This window comes from Suillus discolor (assembly GCF_016758755.1).
Source record: "Suillus discolor strain FC423 chromosome Unknown F5147scaffold_657, whole genome shotgun sequence".
In the NCBI taxonomy this organism is placed as follows: Eukaryota; Fungi; Basidiomycota; class Agaricomycetes; order Boletales; family Suillaceae; genus Suillus; species Suillus discolor.
The window spans coordinates 1-10,223 of NW_024541904.1; the positions used below are offsets into that span (position 1 = coordinate 1).

The window sequence follows — 10,223 nt, forward strand, 5'->3', positions numbered from 1 at the left end:
ATTTGTGCCAGAGCAGTAAGACTAAACCAATATATCATTTCTAGTGCATTTTTTCATTAAACGGAGTCAAACACACCAAACTTGCGTGAGAGCCAAGTATCGGATCTGTCGAACCTAAAATCAGTCACTGACAAGAATAATTCGTAATGGCCTTACGCTGAGATACAGTATTCTTGACGGTGACCATGGACTGGACCAAAAGAAAGTCACCTAAAATAAACGATGTCAGTGAATCAGAGTTAGACTGTCATCGACCATGAAGACGAAGGTACTTCTTGAGCGAATGTGATAGCATGATCGTACACCACAAGAGTGAATGATACGATGGTAAGAGTCAATTGCTGAACAGCAATGCTCACTGACTGCTGCTGTGCGGACATAACAGAGTATGGGGTACCCTCGAGTGTTGACAACGTTGAGATCTGAGAGCTCACAGTACCCTCTGTGGGTTGCATCAAGAAAAGCTGATTAGTGTTATATACTATATATACACCGTGATGAACAGGAGGCGAAGCTGAGCGCTGATGGATGGCACTTACTATAGGCACAGCTGATGGCATCACTAGCAGGCTGAGCCTGTCAACTATAAGTTACAGATGATCCATCATCAATCCTCTTCATTCATCATATCTCTGTCAGTTTTGTGCCGAAATTCCTCTCATGCTTCTATTTGGTGTGATGGTAGTGAAGTGTTCTGCCGGTCAATGAACGTTAACATTTACCAAAGTCAGCGTCTGTTTATGGACGAACGGATGCGAACTGAACGTTTGGAGTACCAGAAGTCCTGTCTGAATATTATATAATCACATCATGATTGGACGACAAAGCAAAACACGTTCAACGGCGCTGTTCAGAACGGCGTCAAAAGACTCGCTCTATGATATCATATTCCCTTCCACACATTAAACACGAGCTCACGCCCGTTGTGCCTTCGGCACAAATCGAAGGAGCGCTACGCGCTCCTTCAGGGGAGGAAAATGAGTGTTGTTCCTTCGTCACAGGAAGCCAAGGAGGGCTACGCCCTCCTTTAGCTTCCTGGCCTCAGCCTGCATCCTAATAAATTGTGCATTTTGGATAATTTTGAAAATACATTTATGAGCAGTTCAAAAAACTAAAAGTACAATCTACCACCACATAAAGTACATAGTACATAGTAAGATCAGTCAGTTCTACATTCTTTGAGCAGGATTCTGACAATTACAACATATATAACAGTATCATTGAATGTATTTATTTTCCCATCTTTACCTGTTGTAAAAAGTTCCCAGGGTTTTAAGGCCTTGCAAGACATTTTAATGCTCTATTTGGAGGGTGTCCTTATAAGGGCTTTTAAACGGGTAAGATAATATTTTAATGCCCATTAAAAGGCACTTATAAGGGCCCTTTTGATGACCTTACCTTGAGTTTTGCCTCGCCATGCCTCAGAATGGCCCGTTAAAATGCCTTGTAAGGCCTCTTAAGGTGCCGAGCCAAACTTGTAATCCGGCAGTATTACAATGGTACCTAACTTTTTTCCAACACCTACCCGTCTCCCGTCTCCCGTCTCCCGTCTCCCGTCTCCCGTCTCCCGTCTCCCGTCTCCCGTCTCCCGTCTCCCGTCTCCCGTCTCCCGTCTCCCGTCTCCCGTCTCCCGTCTCCCGTCTCCCGTCTCCCGTCTCCCATCTCCCGTCTCCCCATTTTCCTGTCCTCACATTCTCCAGTTTTTGAGTCTGCATTGTCTTTGTCTCCTTTTTTTATTTGAATCTTATCTCCTGTTACCACATTTGTTATCTCCCTGTCTGTGATTGTATCATATGTTGTTCCATTTATGTACATATACTGCGACAACTAACAATTACAGTAGGCAAAACACTCAAATCCCGTTGTCCCCCTGCTCAAACACCATGTATTACCAACATCGTGCTAAGTTTCCAATGGGCGACGTTATTTGAGTCGCCGCTCGAAATATACATGAAAACCACGCGAGTTGCCAAAAAGAGGTTTAAGCGAGCTAAGCGCTCCCATGTGGCCTTTAGCGAAATAGGCGAAAGCCACGCGAGCGCCCGACCATTCCCGCAACCGTTCTACTTTACTTCTTAGATTCTTAGATTTGATCGCAAATAGGCTGAGGTTAAGTTGCGGGGCTTAGCGATAAACGCCATTGATAACCGGTAAAATGATTATACATCACAAAGCACAGCACTGATCGAGGTCCTCCAGAATCTGTCCAATGGTGTCGGTACACTGCAAGATGTCACTGAAGATATATGCACCAAGAAGATAGTGTCACAAGGAACATAGTTGAATTAACGAGGAACCTTTCGGAAGCTTGATCAGATTCATATGCGTAGGTGAGCAGAGGTTGGCCAATCAAAACGACGTGATAATGGAAGCAGATCACGTCCTAAAGTCATGCAAACATCATAAAATCTGTTGGCATGAGACAAACATAGGTGAATGTGTTAGTCGATGCGGCTCTATTGCAACTCACTCTGCTCTATCGCGAGTGGATGATCAATATCATATCCTCACATTCAAGTGTATTGCTTACCCATTGTATCAACTATGAAGGAATCAACCCCGGGCCTTTTTACGCAACCTATCGTCACGAAGACCCCACAGTGGACCACCTGTCAAAATTGGTAATCAAAGCGAGATGAACAAAGACATGCCACTAAGCTTGCACACCGACCTATTATAGGCACTGTGGACAGCTGTGGACGTCGAACGCGCCAAAGCCGTCCACAGTACTGGAGATATAAAGATGCACCTTGCAGTGTCGACGGAGGCTACCACAAATCGCTCACTCTTCCCTGCGTCTTTCTTCCTTGACTTCGGCCTTGCAATAATATGACCATCCAAACAGTCACGAAGTGCTCCGGTAGCGCTGTTTCGATAAACATCACCGACGGTCCGGCACTGTCCCTTACAAACAGACTCACCCCCGCCGAGCGAAAGGCCTTTGGTAATTCAGATCACAAGGCTGCCAAAATCCTCGGTATTACACTCACAACGCAATCACCCTGGACCAGGATGGGAGCCTTGCTACAGTCCTCATCTGCAAATGAAGAGGTTTCCCAAGTTTACGACAAGCTGGGAGAGATGATGGCTCTCGGTAGGTGCAAAGCGTGCAGGTAGTCGCAGTCCAAGCGCTGTGACCATCTTTAAGCCACGCAAGGGCCTAGTAATGGACTTGATAGAGAAGAACAAGAAGCGCAGAGTGGCTAGGGAGTATACACAACGCGTGGTCTTGGGACCCTTACGCTTCAATGAGCCACCTGTCGAGGAAGGCAAAGAATTGTCAACTACCGTCAACGACGACGGCGCATTGGTCATTCTTAAAGCCCGACGAAATTGAAGAGACAAAAAGACCTCTTGCATGCAAATGTCAAGCGAGAAATAACGAAGATCTATTGGGTAGTTCAAGAGATTTTGTTTGGGACGTCCAAAATCCATTTGCCACACCTCCCAATGCCGTCCTTCGGCAATATTGCAAGACAATGCAGCTCGGTGAAATGATTGGACCTTTGGATATTGCACCGCCGGTGGCATCCCTCGGCTACACAACTAATTTCGAGCCATCACCTGAAGAGATTTCGGCACCCCATTCTGATGACTCGTTTGACAACATTCTTCGTCCTGCGGAACAAGCTTACCTGGATTTTTTGATTGCACAAGACGAAGCTGAGGAGCATCCAATGGAGAGGAGAAGGCAAAGAAGGGCAGCAGTGCGGTCGAGGAACAAAATACTGGATGTGTTGGGAGCGGAGGCGCGACAAGCTGTTGATGGGCAATGTTAGCCACTTCTGTTGGAATATGATGTTTGTAGTATGATATTCGATCACTGTAACACTAACAGATAGGTACTCACAAAAACTTACCTGAAGCATAAAGAGCGGGATGTCGGAAAACCAGTAGAATCAACGACAAGTACAATGGCGTGACACCAGACAGGGAGATACACAATAATTCAATCTCCTCCTCGGCACACGGTATCTACTTAGCCGCAGTCAAGGCTGAGTGAGTGTTCCAGTGGGTTCTGTGGGTAACACTTTGATTGTGACGACCCTGACCTCGAGAAAAATCCACGCGATGGAAGTTACCCTACCCGTTCTCGGAGGCGCTGTCTCGATAATGACATTAACACTGCTGAATTACAGCAGGACGCGATTCCCAGTTCACGAACCATTTGGACACCAACCTCAGCCTGCGCTTCAAGTTCTCAACCTTCGATGTCAACATAAATTTTCCCCAGGCCAGGTATGCCCGATGCAGTGGAGACTCGGGATATGTATGCAGGGCATCAAATATATTCTGCCAGGCTGTCTGCAACACCACCAGTACAATCATAGTAATTATCACTGTCAGTATTAGATGAATTACTTTACTCTGCTGGTTAATGATACCAGTATGCTGTCACGGTATCGCCGTTTTCGAGCTTTTCGCGACTCGGATCATGGATGCGCGCACTTTGGAAGGCTTCGGAGAGCGAGCCGCTGATTGCGCCGAGGCGTGACAAGACGTGACCCAAGTTATAGATTAGAGGTAGACCCTGGGTTTCTCCTCCGACACCACGATCCTAAAAATTAATCCATGTATTAGAGGAGATATGAATCTAATGATGATAAAAACAAAAGTGATGTGGTTGGAGGGATTGCTGAAAATATTGCGTATTACAGGGAAGGAGAATAGACTTTTTGCGATTGGTTCCAGAGTGGCCAGCTGTCCCTGACTCCAGGGCCAGTTGGAAGCTTCTGAAACCCTTGACTACTCGGACCCGCTAGGGACGTCACGTGACTTGTAATGTTTCGACGTTTCCTGTAGCCTAGAACCAATATGCGATATAACAAGTGACTAGTAATCTGAGTCTAAAATATCAATCTCTCCATTTTGTCATTGATCAGCAAATGGTGCTACACTTCCACATCGGCTCCGGGTCAGTACTTAAGTATCGCCAGGTCCGAATGGAAGCCATCATTCTTTGGGAATCGGACCCGGACAACCATAGCGTCATTTACGAAACAAAAATTAGCATATAAACTGACCTACTCCGCAATTGCAATTTTAACGTTCCATCACCCCCGTCCCCTACACAATTATCGTCCAAGAGCAGAATGCGTATTTCAGCTCTCCTTACACTCTTTTTCAGCTTCTTCTTCATTATTGAGTTGGCGTTTTCTATTCCTTTATCAACACCACCCCTGGCATACACTCCTGGTACCCGCGGTGAGCTTTTTCGTTAGTAAACTTGATTCATGGCGCTAACATGTTCATTTTTCACTTTTGACCTCGAAGATATTCTCGGTTCACAGAATAAGCGCATTATGGACCCTGTAACTGGCACCATCGGAATGTTCCTCAGGATGCTAGGCAGGCCGGGCTTGCACGAAATGCAATTGGAGATTGATGACTACTGTTCCAAATTCCCGTGTCCCACACCAAGTGAGTGTAAACAAGTCTTGCGAACAGTGCAGGACTCATAAGCGATTGTATCCAGGAGGGACATCCGAAATTTAATATTTATACCAGCCAGCAAGAGTTGTCTTTGCGGCTTTGCGAGACTTTCAATTGTATACCCCTCGGATTGTTGTACCTCTGGCAGGCCGGGCATGCTATGTTTCAGTCCATTTGTTATTATTGTCCTAACATTTGAAATTATTTGCAAGTATATAACTTATCATGTATGTAACTCTGTAGAAGCTTGTTTCACTTACCTCGAATGCATGGAACTCACTCGTGGTATAGCACAACAAACTGTTACAGTTTCTTGTGTGGAAATTCTTTGTTGCACGGCTTAATACTTATTTCATAGTCAATGGCAGGCCTTACATTTACCTTGATGGAAACAAACACTTGATTGTCTTTTACTACCTGTCAGCTCGGGTCCTGAGTTGAATCATGAACAGTGCGTACCGGTAGTGAGTAAGGGGTGTTTTGCATGTTGAGACTGAAGTTTGGACGCAATGCATACCCTGAATGGCGACAGAAGGCATACGCAATTGTTATAGGCTATAGCGGCACTTGTATACAACTATGATTACATTGACTTGACAAACCCATGGTAGCAGTCTGAAATCCAAGCACAGTAGAAATCTGGCGTTTCATGGCCCGTCGGGTGAAACAAGCGTCATTTACTGACTCAAGACACCTACGCTAACATTGTTCAGAACGTTACTGACGACTGGTGAAATACCATCAGATAGCCACCAACTTGAATAAAGACGGTACTGACCAACATCAACGCCAAGCAAGGTATCATTATCGCGCTTTTGGCTGAGATTGACATCATCTAGAACGTCTCCTGTGAAAGACTTAGCTAGGAGGGACGCCAGAATAGATAAATGCTCACTGGCGTCGACGTCAACTCTGACCATCAAGCCATCAAGTTGATCCAAAGCATCTACGGAAGCTGTGGGTGAGGCAGCAGCATAAGCAGTAATGCCAAGGGCGCAAGCGAGTATAGTGATGGAGTGGAATAACATGGCAGTAGTGGCAGCAACAATCAACACAGAAGGTCAAAGTGATGAATGGTCAACCCTCATAACGATTCATCTTTTATACCTAGCAGTGTAGAAGCGGGCATCAGCGAGTAAGACGCGATCGAAGATCAGAACCATGTGCATGAGCAGTCACCAGTGCTCGAACGATCACCGGCACCGATGTTAAGAATCCCCGAAGTCAAACAAGACAAAGAGTTGCCTATGGTAGAACTCTCGATTTGACATGTACTCACCGAAGTGCCCAAAGCATACTGGAGCTGAAGACAGTTCGGTTCCAGCAAGAAGGCATGATATCGCAGCGAATACAAGGATCCCACGTAGCAGTAAAGCTGTCAGGCCAACGTCAAAAAGCATCCCGCCATGTCAACGGACTCACAAAAATGTATCGATCTTTGCTTGATGTAAGACTCTTTTGATTCAAATACGTCTTGCATGATCCAAACATCGATGCGCAGGTATACCCGGTGATCGAGTACTTTCTCCGATGTGGCATTTACATACAAGCCGCGAAATTCTGGTGGAAAGACGGTGACAAGTTACTTTCGGTGAAACCAAACCATCGAACCTATGGATGGATCTGACGCTCTTCACAAACAGTAGTGTATTGTGCTCCAAATGGCTGTATGCCTTCTGGGAATGCATGAGCACAAGGCGAGATACGTGCAACGTCGCACACAACGAGGGTCCAGATATCCAAAAATGTACTATAGCAGTAAGAAACAAGCGATGGTGGTTGTCCATCCTCGATCAAACGGTCAGAGGAAGTCAGATTATGCCATACAGTTACTAATGCCGCGGCTCACCACAACGTCACCCCTCGAATAAGCGCGTTTTATTCCGTTTGATCATCGTGTGTCAGGTCAACGCCTTGGAGAGTTGCAACAGTTTTATCAGCCCTGATGTTGAATCCGGACACAACTTGAACCCCTGAATCTTGAGGACAGGCGCCGGCCTCAGACCATCAAAAGATCCGACATTCATGGAAGTTCGGAAATACCACTTCGCCGACTCAGAATATACGTGTACTTTTTTATCTGCAGGGAAAGCATCGGAACCACTGCAGTACTAGTCCAGACTCTAGAATGGGTGTGAGTCAGTACCATGCGACCGACTCGGAATCAGTCTCGAGGTCTTGATCTAATGGGCTTCAGAGCGAGAATCAGTGCGTGGTGCAGGAGACGTTGACTGGTTGCCCGTCGAGGCTTTTTCTCCGTGCACGCGTAGGCCGCAGCTCCCGTTCTGTACAACTTGAATGGTGCCAAGCCGTCTAAGTGCAAGGGCCGCCAATTTGTCCCCAGTACTTATATAAGCACCTCGCTAATAATCGCTGGACTGGTTTTACCCGGAGGGAGCACGAGTTTGGGACATGGTAATACCAATGATTATGATTAATGAAGCGTTGAACCTACTAATTGTCCCTATCGCCCTTCTATAAAACCCTTTGCAGCTCGAGGAAAGGACATATGACTAATGATATCTGTTTCGAGTACCTATTTAAATGAAAAACTTCCCAACATATCATACATCCCGGTGGTATTGAGTGAGCTGCTCTATGTGAGTACTGCGGCGCTGGAGTCGGAAGGGCAGTACGAATGCAGTGCGATGCAAACGAATCTAACGTCTGCTAGTGTGTGCACTCGTGTCTATTTGACTGGGGTCCTGCGAGTGCATTTGAGGGATACGTAGTATTCATGATTTACAATTCACTTACAATTTGCCACGAGCTAACCTCTGCTTAAGAGAAGTAAACACGCTAACACTGCGAATGCGCATAGAATACGTGAGCCAGAAGATCGCAATGGTCTACAGAAGGCACATTAGCATCAGATCTGGGCAACATCCGACAGTGTCTCACGTTAAACGCAACGAATCCAAAGATAATGCCCAGGTTTCGCCAGTGATCACTGTATTTAACGTTGAACCTCGAGTACATATATCGTCAGTGGTCTTGTAGGGACAGTACTGGCAGCCCTCTGCAGCTCCGGGGTTTGTGAGGTAGCCACCAGCGAATTTGAGAAACGGATCCATGTACTCGCTGCAGGTCATACCATCGGCGGGTCAACAAACTAGTTCCGTAGAGGAGCAGATAATGGTTTGACCGCCAACAGCTAGGAGAACAAATATGAGTACGATTATTCAGAAAATCATTCACGAACCTTGACCAAGGAGGCCCTGGATTATGTACGTGAAGGGAGAGGCCCTGTACATCCATTTCCACCAATTCAGCTCGAAGAACGGCTGAACGACGCCATCACTGGTGGATTATTAGCATGAACTGGCGTGGCTCAAAGTATGTCTCACAAGATCAGCATAAAGATAACGAGAGTTGTGAAGTATATGGATGCAACTGGAGCGGTTGGTGCCATGGATGCGATACCATGTCCAAGCGTGGTATAGTAGAACGGGAAGGCGATGGCGAGGGTGAGGAACGTGTAAGCCGCCCGGTCTGTGGGGTATCCAACGGTCCAGTACCAGCACAAAAAGAATAGCTGAACTTGTGATGTTCCAAGGCAGCTCAGCGACAAGCTGGGACATGACGAGAGCAGTCCATTATACATTCTAGTGGGACGTTCGCGTATCTCGTACACTGTGCGAATGTCGATGTAGACAGCCAGAGCTGATGGACGAGGGGAACACAGAGCACAAGGGAGAGGAAGACTGACTAAAGAAGAGTAAGGATGTGATGAAACGAAGAATCTGAATTGATATACTTACGAATAGCTTATTTGGGTGCCTTGCAACGAGTCATTTGCCTGAAAGAATGTAAAGCCCACAAGAAGACCACCAGCGATATTAAGGATAAACTTGGCGCGAATATACGTAGGATTGCGCCAGTATGCTTGGAAATTCCTGTGGGTGAGCATAACGAACTGGTGCAACCATGAGGTAGTGAAGACTGAGTGCTGTCTGCCAAGCTTCTGTGGGTGAGAACGGCCCTGTTGATGTAAGTCGTCGATATGGTCTTGAAGCTGAGCCGCTTCTGGTGAGCACTTCCAGACATTGTACCAATCAGTGGTAGAGACTGCAGTTGCTCCAGCACCTATTACATCAAGCATGTATTCCGCCCTTCAACTCCCTGGTAAGCGCAAGACCATATGATTGAACCTTACTTACGGATTGTCGTCGGAGCCGCAGCGTGAGCACCATTACGCTCAAAGTAATTTTGGTCGACGAGTTCTCGCCAATGTCGCCAAAGTAGACCGTCTGTCCACCCTTGCGAAGGAGCAGCAATCTGTCAAAGACCTGGAAGAGCTCCGCTGAAGGTTGATGGATTCTAGTACAGCTCATGAACATTGAAAATCGACATGTCAAAATGACACTCACGTGCAGAGAATGGCCTGACCACGGTCAGCAAGTTCACGAAGTACATTTACGATGGCCCAGGCAGATTGCGAGTCAAGGCCAGATGTAGGCTCATCCAAGAAGAGTAGAAGTTTGGGCTATGAATCTCTCAGCACAACTATAACTTGAAGGGTTTGCGTTCAAACCTTGGCAGCGAGCTCCACTGCAATGGTGGTGCGTTTACGGTGCTGAACCCCAAGAGTGCCAACAATAGCATCAGCATACTCCTCTAGACCACACATTTGAAGGCACTTGTCAACGCTGCAGTGGACAGTTAGGTGGGATCTAATCATGACAGGAATCGTACGTACTATGCTTCTTTCTCAGCGAGAGGAACTGATTGTGGCTGGCGAAGATTAGCAGAGAAAAGGAGCGCTTCACGGACAGTCGCCTCGGGAAGGT

At 46.6% G+C, this 10,223-nt stretch overlaps 4 protein-coding genes across 4 annotated transcripts; 2 read left to right on the forward strand and 2 right to left on the reverse strand.

Annotated features, from left to right (window-relative positions):
- Nucleotides 1–2,350: 2,350 nt before the first annotated feature.
- On the forward strand, nt 2,351–3,926 carry F5147DRAFT_740281 (uncharacterized protein). The gene is given in 3 exon segments (XM_041439455.1): nt 2,351–3,094; nt 3,114–3,310; nt 3,342–3,926. 3 exon segments carry the CDS (start codon nt 2,830–2,832, stop codon nt 3,777–3,779), a joined length of 900 nt encoding a protein of 299 aa, XP_041284055.1. The 5' UTR covers nt 2,351–2,829; the 3' UTR covers nt 3,780–3,926.
- Nucleotides 3,927–4,866: 940 nt separating this feature from the next.
- On the forward strand, nt 4,867–5,846 carry F5147DRAFT_740285 (uncharacterized protein). Its single transcript, XM_041439456.1, has 3 exons — nt 4,867–5,205; nt 5,275–5,421; nt 5,477–5,846. The coding sequence occupies exons 1-3, from the start codon at nt 5,094–5,096 to the stop codon at nt 5,494–5,496; spliced, it is 279 nt and encodes a 92-aa protein (XP_041284056.1). The 5' UTR covers nt 4,867–5,093; the 3' UTR covers nt 5,497–5,846.
- Nucleotides 5,847–5,957: 111 nt separating this feature from the next.
- Nucleotides 5,958–6,905, reverse strand: F5147DRAFT_740288 (uncharacterized protein). Its single transcript, XM_041439457.1, has 5 exons — nt 6,856–6,905; nt 6,713–6,808; nt 6,329–6,540; nt 6,212–6,280; nt 5,958–6,160 (listed from the first exon to the last, which is right to left on the reverse strand). The coding sequence occupies exons 3-5, from the start codon at nt 6,459–6,461 to the stop codon at nt 6,111–6,113; spliced, it is 252 nt and encodes an 83-aa protein (XP_041284057.1). The 5' UTR covers nt 6,462–6,540; nt 6,713–6,808; nt 6,856–6,905; the 3' UTR covers nt 5,958–6,110.
- A 932-nt stretch (nt 6,906–7,837) lies between these two features.
- On the reverse strand, nt 7,838–9,535 carry F5147DRAFT_816609 (uncharacterized protein; the record flags this gene model as incomplete). The annotated part of the gene is made up of 8 exons (XM_041443579.1): nt 7,838–8,282; nt 8,335–8,401; nt 8,443–8,510; nt 8,547–8,587; nt 8,636–8,733; nt 8,781–8,973; nt 9,003–9,058; nt 9,195–9,535. 8 exons carry the CDS (start codon nt 9,533–9,535, stop codon nt 8,187–8,189), a joined length of 960 nt encoding a protein of 319 aa, XP_041284058.1. The 3' UTR covers nt 7,838–8,186.
- Nucleotides 9,536–10,223: the final 688 nt, after the last annotated feature.